Here is a 16564-nt window from a genome sequence, read left to right as displayed (position 1 = left end):
AAAGCACATAGAATCTATTACATAAGGGATTACATTACTAGCAATGCCCAAAATCATTTCTCACTATTCAAATTAAATATCTCATTATTTACGAATAAAATATTTTATTTAATTTAATTTAATCCCCAATAATGAGTGGCAAGAAAAGCTTAGCTTTAATAAATAAATAAATAAGAAATATATTAAATTATGATAAGACCAATGAGAAAATGAAAGGGAAATTAAAAGGAAAGAAGGAGGAGAGTTCCTTGCATTCAACGCATCTTTACCTACTTAGGTTTGGGTTCGGATTTAGGTTCGGAGTTTTGCGTAGACTTCTTCAGGATAAGAACGACTCCATTGTCTCTCTCTCTCTCTCTCTCAAGACTCTATTTGCTGCTTCTCTCTATAGATACGACACTCTCTTGCAAGCCCTTCTCTAAACTCTATAGCTTCTCTCTCTCTCTGGAAGCAAAACACACGCCTTGACTCAATAGAAGCAGAGTGCTCTGTTCTTTGTAAGCTCATTCAAGCTTGCGATTGAAAATCAGGAAACCACAATCAAGCCTAGAAACAGGAGAATCATGGTATGAAGTTGCATTTTTAATTTGATTTTTGATCTGGGTATTCCTTAAAATTCTCAATAGTCTTAATGTTTTGTTGAAGAAATCTATTTTGACTTTATGAAAATCAATGGTGTAGGGTGCAGGAGGACCTGATGATGATGTCAACAAGTGGCCTCTTTGGCTAAAGCCTCTCTTAAAGGAGAGTTTCTTTGTTCAATGCAAGTTACATGCTGATTCTCACAAGAGTGAATGCAATATGTATTGCTTGGATTGCATGAATGGGCCTCTTTGCTCTCTCTGCCTTGCCTACCATAAGGACCATCAAGCAATTCAGGTATAGTAATTTGCGACGATTTCACTTATCTTCTTGATTTTTTTTAATCCCATTTCAGCATTTTGTCTTGCTTCCTCTCTGTTAGATGTTATTTTCTCTATATGGGTTCTGAATTTTTCTCTCTCTCTCTCTCTCTCTTCGTGTTAAGGAATCCTCTGTTTTTCAGTCCTATTATGGCATTTAGAATACAATCTGTTGATTTTCTTCTTTCTTGATTGAGTTCATTTTCATTTCCTATTATGATGCATACTTTCCTCTCTGGGATGAACATGAAGTTTCTGAAAGCTTTCCCTTTTCCCCCTGTTTTCTTAGTGTCCAAACAGGGCATTCCTTTCTTTTAACGGAAAAAAAATAAGCTGTCAGTGATAATTTACCCAGAATTGACATGGGATTTCTCCATTTTTAAGATTGGTTTGCATTTTTGTGGAAGATAAAAAGAAATCATGAAATGGGTAATGATCTAACACTTGTATTTTGTTTGTGAATGACAGATAAGGAGGTCCTCATACCATGATGTAATAAGAGTATCTGAGATACAGAAAGTATTGGACATTTCTGGTGTCCAAACTTATGTAATCAACAGTGCAAGAGTTGTTTTCTTGAATGAAAGGCCTCAGCCTAGGCCTGGCAAAGGCGTAACAAACACCTGCGAGGTCTGCGAACGCAGCCTTCTTGATTCTTTCCGTTTCTGCTCTCTGGGTTGCAAGGTATTATCACATTGCTCTTATTTGTTTATTCCTTTTTCTGTTTGTTTCCTGAGAAAATTTTGGCATTATGGAGAGAAAAGAGACACTTTAGACCATTATGTTGTTATCTTTCTTTTCTCTTCAAGGGCATTGAAAGTTCAACTTTTGTGCGTTTGATAATTTGTTCTGCAGTTAAAGTCAGTTTAACTTTATGAGTAGGTCCAGTTTCCAATGAAGATTCCATCTACTTTCCCACTATTTTCCTATCAACCAAACTGATTACAACCGTGTTGAAATTGAATTGGGTTTTGATAATTGACTTGTTTGGATTGCAAACTTCTTGTGGGGTTAATCATGGTTTTCAACAACGCCGCCGTCTGAATTCCAAGCTAGTTGGAATCGAGTAATATAATAATTTTCTCTAGAATTTTGCTTAAAGTATATTACCATCGTTGATTGCAGATTGTTGGGACATCAAAGAATTTTCAGAAGAAGAAACGACAAAGAGCAATGATGTCGGATTCAGAAGACACTTGCAGCAGCAGCAGTAGCCATGGCCAATACAAGAACAAAAAGCATAACAATAATGAGAAAGTGCAAAGCTTTTCTCCGTCCACGCCACCTCCGACGTCAGTTAGTTGCCGGAATGCCAAGCGGAGAAAGGGTATCCCCCACCGTGCTCCGATGGGTGGACTAATCATAGAATACTAGCACTAGTCTTTGTTGACTGGCGTCAGAGATTTAGTGCTTTTTAGTAAGCGTGTATATAGAAGCACCTGCAAAATATAAGTAGTAATAGTTGCAAGGAGAAAAAAAAAAGATAGAGTAAAGGTTTGATGCTTAATTTTACTCTTGTGTTTATTAAAAAAAAGTTTAATTTTGTTTATTTTTAATTTAGTGTTTAAATTAATCTAGAAATTTTAATTTTAATTCAATTTATTCTAAAAAAAAGAAAATAAAAAATTGAGTTTCTTAATTTTTAGGCTAAATTAAAAAAAGTTAGCTTAAATTTTTTTTAAAAAATGAAGTTATTTTTTACTTTTCTTATTAATTTTTTTATTTAATATACATAAAAATATTATTTAATAATAATTTATATGAATAAAGTTTTATTGTGAAAATATACAATAAATTTTTATTTTAATTACATTAACTTAATTTTGTTAAGCTATAATCTTATTTAATTTAAATATATTACTTTTTAAAAAATTAATTAAATAGAAATAATTTTTATATTTATTAAAAATTTTAAATTTTTTAACTGAATTATCCAATTAAATAAGATCTATATAATTAAGTAAAAATAATTCAATTTATATATTTTTAAAAATATGAAATAAATAAGTAAAATAATGACCCGTTTATTAATTTATATTTTTCTAATTTTAGAAAGTTATATTGATTTTTGCAATGGCGTCGGGTTTCCAGTAGTTGTGGGTCCTGGTACGTGGGAATTGGGATGCGTTCTAACATTTGGTCGGTCTGATTGCCACGTTTCGAAGCGTTATTGGTTGGAAGAAACCAGCTTTTGTCTTGATACTCGGAATCAGAAAGTAGGTGAGAGCCGCCCCTCTGTTTCATGTGGGTCAAAGAAGGTGGATTTGGTTTTCTTAGGGTTGTAGTATAATGTGGAACTGAACTCCATCTCTGTTATGGACCACATCTTCCTTTCATCTTTCTCCACTGTCGGCGATTACGCGCCTGCACTCCATTATGTGGACCCCAGTGAACTTCTTGACTTCCAGGCGTGTGCATTTCATTAAAGATAAATAAATTACATTTTTTCAAAATATTTATTTTTTAAAATATTTATCTGAATCCGTACAATTTTTCTAAAAAAAAAAAAAAAACACATTTCAATACTTTTTAATTTATAATTTACAATACATCACTATTTAAAAGGGCTAATTGTCAATTCAATTTTATATTTCATAAATCTTTGTAATCATACTTTATATTTTAAAAATAATCAATTAAACTTTTAATTTTTAATATTTAATCAATATTATTTTATTATTTATTTAACTATTAATACACTAATAATAGATCACGTCATTTGTAAGCTAATAATAATATAATTATTAAAAAAGTTATGTACTTTTTTTTAATTTTGATAATTTTATTTTATACTTTGAATCAATTAAATTTAGGGAATTATTTTAGGATTGAGTTGATATTACAAAGCTATATGGTCAACATTATATGCTTTTTTTAATTTTTATCATTCTAATAAATTACTAATTAAATTAAAAATTTAAATAATTATTTAAACTTTTTAAATAATATCTATTTAAGATTTTAAAAATAAGATTTAAATTATTTTATTATTGTATTTAGATTTTTCATGTATATTTGATGCTGTAAAAAAGCAATATGATCAATAAAATTTATATACTATTCCGTCTAATTAACTATCTTATTTTTTTTTATTCCGTCTAATTAACTATCTTATTTTTCTTTCCTCTTAAAAATCAATCGTTTGTATTAAAATTATTTTCTTAAAATGTTTGTGGATGTGAGATTTAAAATAAAAAAGAAAAAAAGACACAAGTTCAAAAAAGAAAAAAAGTCAAAACCAACAACATGTCATAACAAACTTATATCATAATAAATCCAAACTATGAGAAAATATTTCTCCATTCACATTCGCATTCACATTCACAATAATATTTATATTTATAATCAACAACAAGAATAAAAACTTAGTAAAAATAAGATGCAAAATACAACAAATGTGTGATCAGATCACAATATTCAAAGTTTAAGGTGATAATTATTTATAAGTGAATTGACAAAAAAAAAATTATGAGAAAAATGAAGATAAAAAATTGTTTATAAGTGAATTTACCTATATATTATAAAAGTAAAAAGATATTTGTTAAATTTGAAATTTGATTTAATTACACATAAAATTAGCCTAATAGGGAATTCATGTTTAAGGTGATAATTTTTTAAGGCTATTAAAATTATTTTGAGTTCATGTATTGCATGAGTAAAGCTACTAAAAGAATAATTTTAAATAGATTTAAATGTTCAGAAAATCTAATTACAAAGTTTTGTCATTTTTATTTAATTCTTTTTCTTCTTGTTAATCTTAATCCAATTATAAAGTTTTATGTTTAAAATAGCCTATGGTCAAAATTGAAATTGGGGTTGCTAATGTGTGGCGGCTAGGGTGAGCATTCGGTCGGTTCGGTTCAAAATCGAATAAACCGAAAACCGAAATTTTAGTGTTTATGAAAACCGAATCGAACTGATTTTGGTCAGAAACCGAATCGAACCAAACCGGTCTGATTCTGTTCGATTCAGTTTGGTTTGATCGGTTTCGATTTTTAATAATTTTTTTTATTTTTTACACTTTATTTTTAATATTTTAAAATTTAATTAAAATATTTTAATTTTAATATGATTTAATTTGTCTATATTATTGAAACAATATATTATTATCACTAATCGGTTCGGTTCAGTTTTTTCGGTTTTTTCTAATCAAAACCGAACCGAACCGAAATAACTGAAATTTCTGAAATTAAAAACCGAACCAAATCGAAATGTATAAAAAACTGAACTAAATTTTTAAATCGATTCGATTCGGTCGATTTTTTCGATTTGAACTTGACATTACATGAATATTAATATTTTAATTATGTGGTTAAAATTTCTATAATAAAAAAATACAAAACTTTTTAATTTTTGTCAATTAAAGCCTAGTTTCAAAATTTACTTTAAATATAACCAACGGATTAGTTTTGACTTAAATGAGTTAAAATTAATATTTTATTACTTAATATAATAAGTTTCACTAAATATTTATTTTTCCTTAAAATTATCATAGCTATGGTAGCGAGCAATACTTTAAAAAAAAATACATATACAAAATAAAATAAATAATATCAAATAATTAACAGTAATAAAAGGATACATAATTACTGCCATTTCTTTAAAAAATACAAAAAATATGTAAAAATATTAAAGGCAATTTTATATAATCTACTTTTATATTTTTTATTACCATAGAAATTAATTCTTTTTTTTTAAATTACTGTTTATATTAAAACTTAAAGACTATTTTATATTTTAAAATTATTAGTTATGCATACTCACTTAAATTTTAAGAAAAACTAATTACTTTGAGGGAAAATAAAAGTTATCTCCAAAACTGCTTCAAATAATATATAATATTTTTAATGTTAAAATATTATATTTATTTTACAAATAATATTTATAAAGGCATTAAAAAATATAATATAAGAGATAAAAAGAGAAAATTTTTTATAATTTATACCAAAAAGTTATAAAAAATATTTATTTAATTATTTTTTAATAATATTTATTATAAAAAAAAATAATAAACAATTAAAATTTATGTTCAAATTATGAAAAAAAGTGGTTGGTAAAGAGCTGCTGACCATCTTTAGTATGATCATTGGATCCGATCTCTTATCGATGAAATTTTATAGTTATTTTTTAATTTTTTTTATGATCATATTTAAAAAATTTGAATTCAATTTATATTAATATAAGTCCATTTTTAAAGAATAAATATTAATATTAAATTATAAAATTTAAAAAAGAAGGGATGTAAATGGATTAAATAATTCATGAGTTATTCGAAATTTAATTTGATAAAAATTCGATCAGATTCGATTCGATTTCTAAACAAATCAAATTTAAATTCGATTCAATTTCTAAATAAATTAAGTTCAAACTTACTTTTAAACTTATTTAGTAAAAAATTCGAACTTGAATTTCATAATATTTGGTTCGTTAAAACTTATAAACTCGATTCATTTCTAAGTTCATGAGTAGACTAGCAAATCGGTTTGTGAACATACTCATTTAGTAGATTGAGTATAATATTATAAGAGAAATGAGTTCAATATATATATAAATTTTCATGAGTCAAATATGAGTTCATCAAAATTTAATTTTATATAATTTAATTACACTTTTAAAACTTATCGATACTCAGATTATTAAAATTTAATAATTTTTTTTATATTTGTGAGCTAATTTATATATATATTTATTTAACTAAAATTATTTAATTTTAAATTAAAATTTATTATATTTATAAATAAATTAATCATTTATGAACCATTAGAAATTAGATTAAATATAGCTCTACTTATCTAAATTCGTTTCTTAAGTAAATCAAATTTGAGTTTAATAATATTCTGTTAGAGTTTGAAATAAATAAAATTCGAGTTCGATTTAAACTCGGAAAAAATATAACAAACTAAGTTTTAACTCTTCAAAATTTAGCTCGCTTCATTATACATACATATATTAGTATCACATATGTATTAAAATATCCTTTAATCTATAATAATGTTAAAAGCTTGAAGCTTCAACAATAATGGCGATTACATAAACCTTATAAAAGATTTTGAAATTATGACTTTAAGGGTTGGAGATTTTTTATATGTTTTACCTTTTTTATTTGATTTGAGATTTATTTGATTGACGGTAAATGGATGTTTTGTGCATTGTCTAATAGGAAATATCTTCTAATGGATCAATGTTCTTATTTGATAAAATTAAATTGGAATTACTTTTTAATATAATTTTATAATTAATTAAATTAAATTTGGTAATCTTTACTTTCCATAAAAAGGCTGTTGTTACTTTAGAGAAACTTGTAGAGAGTAATAAGACATTCATTTGCCATTTATGAAAAAGTCAATACTGGACTAAAAAAGTCAAAAAGTTCCTTCAAAATCATTGATATAGGCCAATGAGAACTAAACACTTGGGTAAGCATTCCAACCAGAGTTCTAACTAATTAAAATTTTATTAATTTTAAAATATTATTAAAATTAAAATATTTAATCAGTGAATTATTATTAATTTTTTTTAAAAAAATTCATTATTTTATCTCCATTTAAAATAACTTAGTTAAAATATCTCCGATAACTCACACCCGTTTGAACTGAGTCCTAAATTTGGAACACTCCTAGGCATGCCTACCCTACGATTTCGGGCTGAGTTTCAATATGCATGACAGGTCGGGTCATCTACAAGTCCAAGTCCCAAAAACAAAGAAGCCGGCTCGGTGATGGGACAAGTGGAGAAATGAGCAGACCCCATTCCTTCGCAACCTTGTTTACATGCGTACGGAGAAAAATTAAATGGTTACCTGACATAGGTAAGGTGACTGACAATGTACGAGTCTGTCTGACAGGGACGGGTGCTACAGAGAGGTCGCAAGACGTCACTAGCAAGTCAGAAAAAAAGAATAAGAAGAAAAAAAAATTCTTAATGATGACACATACTGTAAATCTTATTCTCAGAATCCCAGAACATCAGTCTCTATATTTTATAAGATTAAAAAAAATCATTTATCAATTTATTTTAATTCTGATGATTAAAATTAAATAGTATAAATATTTAAAATTATAACAACTAAATAATATAAATAATTTAAGAGAACAAATAATTTTTTAATAAAATAATTAAAGAGTTGGAGTTTATAAATTATAAAAATGTTTTAATAGGCTAATTTTAAATATTATAGAGATATTTAAATAAAATTTTTTAAATTCACCTTTCAATATTATGTGAATTATTAATTTTAAAGTCAATTATATAAAAAATTTAGTCCGTTACACTAATCTATATTTATATTAAAATTTTAAATTTTAATAATAAAATTAAATATTTTTAATTTATCAAATTTAAAAAAAAGTTAACGATAAATTATTAATAAAATATTTACACTAATTTATTTTCAATTTATTAATAAAACATATAATTTTTTAATTTAAATTTTATGTTAAGAGTAAATATCATATATACTATTAAATATATTATATTGATTAAATATTTATTATAAATAAATTTTCATTAAATAAAATATTACATATAAAATATATATAAAAATATTTTATTGAGCATTTTTCTCACTATTATAAATTATTATTAATTTTTAATATATATATATATATATAAAGTAAATAGTGAAATTAATAAAAAAATTATTTTAAAAATTATTTTATTAGTCAAATAAAATCTTAAAAATATATTATAATTTACCTTTAACTTTGCATATTTAATTTAATTCTTTAAGAATTTTTATTAGCCATATAAAATCTTAAAAATATATTATAAATATTTAGATTTTTTTTATTCAATATATCTTAATAAAATTATAATGAAATACATTAGTCAGTACAAATTCAATTATTTCAGATATTAAATTAAAGTAATCGCATTAATAACTAAAAACCAATTTTTTATAAAATATTAATGAATAATTAAATCGGACTAAATATATTTTTATAAAAAATAATTAAATTTTATTAGTTGAATTCGATTCGATTATATATGTATGTGTCTAACTTATTTACTTTTAATTAAATTTTAAATAATGATAAAATAATTGAAAAAAATAAAAAAATTTAATATTGAAACACACTTTATAAGGAATTCGGAAAGATTAGCATCAAAATCTAATTTGTAATATCAATAGATTTTGTTTAGTAAAGCTTGTCACAATAGTATAGATATTTATGTCGCATACTAGACATTAAAAGTTAGATTCTGTCAGAATTTACTTTATTTGATGGTCGAATTCTGATTAAAAGAGTTATTAGACTCCGTGAAATAGGTGTTTGTTTATTATTAAAAAAAAATATCAATAGATTTTTTCATTTATAATTTATAAATAGATCGATATCTACCGATAAAAAAATTACTTATAAAATTTATAGTCACAGATCTCAATCTTTTTAATAATCTATAATAAATATGTTATAAACATATTTTTATTAAATTAAAATAAAAAATTAATTTATAATAGAGAAAAATTTTGTAATACAATATTTTCAATTTATTGAAAATTTTATATACTTATATAAAATATTAGGAAGAATTGCAAATTTTTTAAATGCCATTTTTTTTTCTGATAATGATATTTTTTCTTATATTTTATTCATATTTTTTATTTTTATAAATTTTCCTTAATAATAATTTATAATTATTTATATTTAAGGGAATTCATATTTAGCCATTTGCCTTTGGAAAAATTACTATCCTTTGCCATTCAATAAAATTCTTGGCTATTTTATTTCTAAAAGTTAATTAGTTAATTTGAATCTTGTTAAACCGTTATTAATTTGTCCTCTAGTGAATTATAAGAGATAAAAATAATTGTTCTTTTAAAGTGATAGAGACTGAATAATTTTAATTTTAAGGCCATAGGGTTTCAATAATTGTGGTTTTGGAAATGTATAAATGAATATTTATTTTGAGAAATTGCATAAATTAATTAGAAATATTGACATTTAGCCATTTTACACATTTTTAATGCCTTAAATAAATAGTGAAACTAATTATTTAATAATTTTTTAAATAATTAATTATTAAAAATATAAATTAAATAACAGGTTTGAAGATAGAGGGCAGTAAGTAATTAATTTCACTACAGTAAAATTTTCTTTGTAAATTATTTTTTTATTATTATTTTAGTACAAAATAGATAGTACTATTTTTTTTCATTTTACTTTATTTAATAGTAAAATTAATTAATTTAATATAATTTAATTAAGTTGTATATATATATAAAAGTGAGGATTTAAATTTTTAAGTCTTTTCAATAATTAATTATGATTTATTATTTAAAAAAATATACTTGTAAACGAAATGTGTGCGTTCGATCAGTTTAGTTTAAATAAATTAATAAAATTTGTAAACCATTCAGTCTTCATATAGTATTTTATTTTTCTCTTTTTTTAATAATTAATAATTGGTATTAGAGCTATTTTTCTTAAAAACCTATGAATATGAAATTCAAAATAAAAAAAGAAAAAAATATGCGATTTAAAAAAACAAAACTAACAACATTCCATAACAAACTCAAACCACAATAAATCCAAGGAGTTAATGCTAAAAGAAAAGATTATCCACTCATAACCATTATCGGGAGGAGAAATTTCTTCAATCACAACTAATGTAAGGAGAAGATATTCATTCCCTCACAACAGCGGTGAGTAGTATTCGGTTCAAACCGAAAAAACTGACTGAATCGAACCGATTTGAAAATTTAGTTCAGTTTTTTATATATTTCGGTTCGGTTCGATTTTTAATTTCAAAAATTTTGGTTGTTTCGGTTCGGTTCGGTTCGGTTTTAATCAGAAAAAAAATCAAAAAAACCAAACCGAACCGATTAGTGATAATAATATACTTTTTTAATAATATAGAGAAATTAAATCATATTAAAATTAAAATATTTTAATTAAATTTTAAAATATTAAAAATAAAGTGAAAAAATAAAAATATCTTAATTAATTCTCTTATTTTTCTCTCCTCTTAAAAATCAACCATTAGTATTATAGTTATTTTTTTAAGAGACTTTTGAATATGAGAAATTAAAAATTAGAAAAAAAAATCGCTAAAATCAACTATATGCCATATTAAATTCATATCACAATAAATACACGTCAACTCATGCTAGTTATACCAAGAGAAAATATTATTTACTCATAATCAATGTTAGAAGAAAAGATTTCTCCACTCTAGGGGAAGCTATTTATCCATTTACATTCACCATAATATTCACATTCACAACCAATAATAAGAATGAAAATTTGGTAGAAATTAAATGCAAAATACAAAAAATATTTAGTATCACAATATTCAAAGTTTGCTATTTCTAAGTCAAGGAAGTGTGTTTAAGATTTGACTCAGTAAACTAAAAAAATTAAATAATTATTTGAACTTTTTAGATAATATCTATTTAAGATTTTTAGAATAAGATTTAGACTACTTTTTTTATTGTATTTAGATTTTTCTTTTATATTTGATGTTATAAATAGTAGTATGATCAATAAAATTTATATACTATTCAATCTAATTGTCTTATTTTTCTCTCCTTTTAAAAATCAACGGTTTGTATTGAAGTTATTTTCTTAAGATGTCTGTGAATTTGAGATTTAAAATGAGGAAAAAGAGATGAAGACTCAATTTCAAAAAATAAAAAATAAATCAAAACTAACATGTCATGAGTCAGTTATGCCAGAAGAAAATATTATCCACTCACAACCAATACTAAGAGAAGAGATTTCTCCGCTCACAACCAACGCTAAGAGAAAATATTTTTTCATTCATATTCACATTCACAACTACCAACAAGATTAAAGATTTAGTGGAAATAGATGTAAAATGCAACAAATATGTAGTAAGATCACACAATTCAAGGTTTGCAATTTCTAAGCCAAGGGGAAGTATTGAAGATTTAATTCAGTAAGCTGTAAAATATAATATTTTATCTAATATTTAAATTTAAATAATATTTATTTAATATTTTAATGATAAGATTAAGATTATTTATGATTATATTTGAATTTTTTTGTTATATTTAGTGCTATAAATAACAATATGATCAATAGAATTTATATACTGTTCAATCTCAATTAACTTTTTTATTTTTCTCTTCTCTCAAAAAGAAATAAATGGTATTAGAGTTATTTTCTTAAGAGGTATGGGAATGTGAGATTCAAAATGAGGAGACAAAAGAAGAAGAAAAAAAAAGACGCAAGCTAAAAAAAAGAGCCAAAATTAATAACATGTCATAACAAACTCATACCATAGTAAACCCAAGCTAGTTATGCTAAGAGAAAAGATTATTCACTTATACTCAATGCTGGAAGAAGAGATTTCTTCATTCACCATCAATGTCCATGAAATTTCTCCATTCATATCCATATTCACAATAATATTCTATTCGCAATTAATAACAAAAATGAAAATTTGGTGAAAATCAAATGCAAAATGCAATAATTATATGGTCATATCACAGTATTCAAAGTATGCCATTCGTAAGCCAAGGAAGAGGATTGAAGATTTGACAAAGTAAACTATAAATTATTTGATATTTAAATTTAAATAATTATTTGAATTTTTTTAGATAATATCTATTTAATATTTTAATGATAAGATTTATATTATATATGATTGTATTTAGATTTTTTTATTATATTTGTGCTATAAATAGCAATATAATCAATAAAATTTATATACAATTCAATCACAATGAATTTTCTTATTTTTCTTTTCTCTCAAAAATCAAATATCGGTATCAGAGCTATTTTTTTAGAGACTTTTAAATGCCAGAGATCCAAAATAACAAAAAAGAAAAAAAATAGAAGTTAAAAAAAAAAAATCAAAACCAAAATCATGCCATGATAAATCTACGCCATAGTAAACTCAACTCGATTATGCTAGGAGAAAAGATTATCCCTTTACAATCATTGACAGGAGAAGAAATTTCTCCACTCATAACCAATGTCAACTCATAACCAATGTCAAGGGAAGAATTTTCTCCACCCACACGGGAAAATATTTCTCCATTCACATTCACATTCACATTCACGACCAACAACAAACATGAAAATTTAGTAGAAATAAGATGCAAAATCATTTTAAATTATTTTGATTTCATGTATATGATAATTTATTGCATGAATAAAGCTACCAAAAAAATCATTTTAAATAGATTTAAATGTTCAGAAAGTCTAATATGGCAATTTTATCCAATTCTTTTTCTTCTTGTCAATTTTAATCCAGTTATAAAGTTTTATGTTTAAAATACCCAAGGTCAAAATGCCGAGAAAAATGTAAAATGAAAGATTAATTAATTTAATTTTTATAAAATTAAGGAATCAACTAATAAATTTTATTCATACTATAGAGACTAAATAGTAGAATACTTAATAATGTCTAAAGTTAATAAAGAACTTATTAGTAGATTTTTTAATAACTGATCAGGATGTTTTAATCAATTTTTTAAATTAATGGATTAACTAATAAATTTTATTAAATTTGAGGGAGTAAATATTTATTTTTTCTTAAAATTATCATAGCTATTGCAGCAAGCAATACTTTAAAAAAATATATATATACAAAATATAATAAATAATATCAAATAATTGGCAGTTATAAAAGGATACATAATTGCTACCATTTCTTTAAAAAATATAAAAAAATATGTAAAAAAATATTAAAGGCAATTTTATATAATCTACTTTTATATTTTTTTATTACCATATAAATTAACTCTTTTTTTACAAAATTAAGTCTATATTAAAATTCAAAGAATATTTTAAATACACCTCCAAATTACAAATTTAATAAACTCTTTTATGGTACTTTTAGAGATTAGTAGGGGCTAAGTAAATTTCTTTTAAAAAAAGGAAATGATAATATTTCATTGTTCATCAAAAAATTGTAAGAAGTACATGATTATGAAAATTTTATCTATATCTTTTTTGAAAAATATAATTTATTTATTAATTTAGTGTTATACTCATATTTAATATATATTAAAAAAATAAAATTCATTAATTTTAAAAATAAATTTATTAATTTGAATTATTTAATTCTAGCATATTATTATAAACAAATAACATATTATGAAAAGAACAAATAATATTAATTTATATTAACCACATTGTTCTAATAAATATAATATAATTAAATATATTTTTTGGAAAAAAATACTTTTTATAAGAATAAAGAATTTATTGTATAAAAAAGTTTAATGAAATCAAAAATATATATCCTGTGCAAATTTCAATACAGAACTTAATTTAATATTTTAATTGTTAATCTAATAAAAAAATATATTCTTTAATATACGTAATTAAATAATATTTAACGAATTATTAATATTCAATTTTATTATATAAAAAATTGTTCACTATTTTTATACTAGAAAATATTTTTTTAATCAATATATTTATAACATATAATATCAGAGTTATGAGCTTATAAATTAAAAGTTATAAAAAAAATATTTATTTAATTATTTTTTAGTAATATCTATTATAAGAAAAATAAAAAACAGTTAAAATTTATGATTAAATTATGAAAAAATGTGGTTGGTAAAGAGCTGCTGACCATCTTTATTACATCTCTTATAGTTATTTTTTAATTTTTTTTTATGGTCAGATTTAAAAATTTTGAATTTAATTTGTATTAACATAAGTCCATTTTTTTAGGAAAAAAATATTTTTTAAAGAATAAATATTAATATTAAATTATAAAATCTAAAACGAAAAGAAGTAAATGAATCAAATAACTCGTGAATTATTTGAGATTTAGTTCAATAAAAATTTAATCAGGTTCAACTTGATTTCTAAATGAATTAAGTTAAAAAATTAATTTTTAAGCTTAAATCGAGTTTAAACTTTATAATATTTAGTTCATTAAAACTTATAAGTCTCGACTTATTTCTAAATTTATAAGTAAGACTCGCAAAATTGGTTTGCGAACATGCTGAATTCAATATCTGTATAAATTTTCATAAGTCAAATCTGAGTTAATCAAAATTTAACTTTATACAATTTGAGTATATTTTTAAAACTTGTCGATACTCGAATTATTATGATTTAATAACTTTTTTTTCATATTTATAAGCTAATTTATATATATATATTTATTTAATTAAAATTATTTAATTTTAAATTTATTAATTTTAAACTAAAACTTATCATATTTATAAATAAATTGAATCATTTATGAATAGTTTAAAATTAGACTAAATAAGAGCTCTACTTATCTAAATTAGTTTGTTAAATAAATCAAATTTAAACTTAATAATATTTCGTTAGAGTTTAAAATAAGTAAAACTCGAGTTCGGCTCGAATTCGAAAAAGTATAACTAAGTTTTAGCTTTTTAAAATTCAATTAGCTTTGATATACATAATACAACGGGCTATAACAAGAAATGTTAAAGCAACAAAGTTTTTTGCTAACAAAAATATAAAAATCAGCGATATACAATTGTTGCGTATTGTTATAAAATTATAGTTATAATATTCTACAATAAAATTGTTTATTTATTAATTTTCATAATTTTTTCATTATTTCTTTTTGCTTGAATCAAGAACAAAAATAGCTTTCAATCCATAGTAATGTCAATAATAATGTCAAAAGCTCAAAACTTCAACAATAATGGCGATTACATAAATTTTATAAAAATTTTTGAAGTTTTGACTTTAAAGGTTAAAGATTTTTTTATATGTTTTCTCTTTTTATTTGATTTAAGATTTATTTAATTGACGGTAAATTAATGTTTTATGCATTGTCTAATAGGAAATGTCTTCTAATGAATGGATGTTCTTATTTGATAAAAATAAATTGTAATGACTTTTCAATATAATTTTATAATTAATTAAATTAAATTTGGTAATTTTTACTTTCCATAAAAAGGCTGTTGTTACTTTAGAGAAACTTGGAGAGAGTAATAAGACATTCATTTGCCATTTATGAAAAAGTCAATAGTGGACTATAAAAGTCAAAAAGTTCCTTCAAAATCATTCATATAGGCCAATGAGAACTAAACACTTGGGTAAGCATTCCAACCAAAGTTCTAACTAATTAAAATTTTACTAATTTTTAAAATATTATTAAAATTAAAATATTTAATCAGTGAATTATTATTAATTTTTTTAAAAAAATTTATTAATTTATCTCCATTTAAAATAATTTAATTAAAATATTTCTCATAATCATTGAGTCTCACACCCGTTTGAGCTTAGTCAAGACCCATGAAGACATATCAGACCCTGAATTAGGAACACCTCTATGCAGATCTACCCCATGATTTCGGATTGGGCTTCAATATACATGACAGGCCGAGTCATCCACAAATCCAAACCCGGAAAGAAAGAAGCCGGCTCGGTGATTGGACAAGTGAAGAAATGAGTAGGCCCTATTCCTTCATAATACTGTACGTACGAGCCTGTCTGACAGAGACGGTGCTACAGAGAGGCCGCAAGGCATCACTAGCAACCCAAAAGAAAAGAATAAGAAGAAAAATCTTTAAGGATAACATGTACTATAAACCTTATTCTTGAAATCTCAGAACCTCATTTGTCAATTTATTTTAATAAAATAATTAAAGAGTTAGGAGTTTATAAAATATAAAAATATTTTAACAGGCTAATTTTAAATATTATAGAGATATTTAAAGAAAATTTTTTTAATTCACCTTTCAATAT

The 16564-nt window shown here is 23.2% G+C and overlaps 1 protein-coding gene across 1 annotated transcript; it reads left to right on the top strand.

Annotated features, from left to right (window-relative positions):
- Positions 1-368: 368 nt before the first annotated feature.
- LOC110605688 (protein RGF1 INDUCIBLE TRANSCRIPTION FACTOR 1) lies at positions 369-2458 on the top strand. The gene is made up of 4 exons (XM_021744335.2): positions 369-566; positions 682-879; positions 1371-1586; positions 2028-2458. Exons 1-4 carry the CDS (start codon positions 564-566, stop codon positions 2274-2276), a joined length of 666 nt encoding a protein of 221 aa, XP_021600027.1. The 5' UTR covers positions 369-563; the 3' UTR covers positions 2277-2458.
- Positions 2459-16564: the final 14106 nt, after the last annotated feature.

This window comes from Manihot esculenta, chromosome 17 (genome assembly GCF_001659605.2).
Source record: "Manihot esculenta cultivar AM560-2 chromosome 17, M.esculenta_v8, whole genome shotgun sequence".
In the NCBI taxonomy this organism is placed as follows: Eukaryota; Viridiplantae; Streptophyta; class Magnoliopsida; order Malpighiales; family Euphorbiaceae; genus Manihot; species Manihot esculenta.
The sequence above is the reverse complement of the archived record's forward strand: the minus strand, read 5'-3'. Positions and strand labels throughout refer to the sequence as shown.

Bases quoted from the DNA above. Each gene is read 5' to 3' on its own strand.
- LOC110605688 (XM_021744335.2), top strand. The intron at 880-1,370 runs GTATAGTAATTT...TGTGAATGACAG, and splicing joins AGGACCATCAAGCAATTCAG to ATAAGGAGGTCCTCATACCA. The intron at 1,587-2,027 runs GTATTATCACAT...CGTTGATTGCAG, and splicing joins TCTGCTCTCTGGGTTGCAAG to ATTGTTGGGACATCAAAGAA.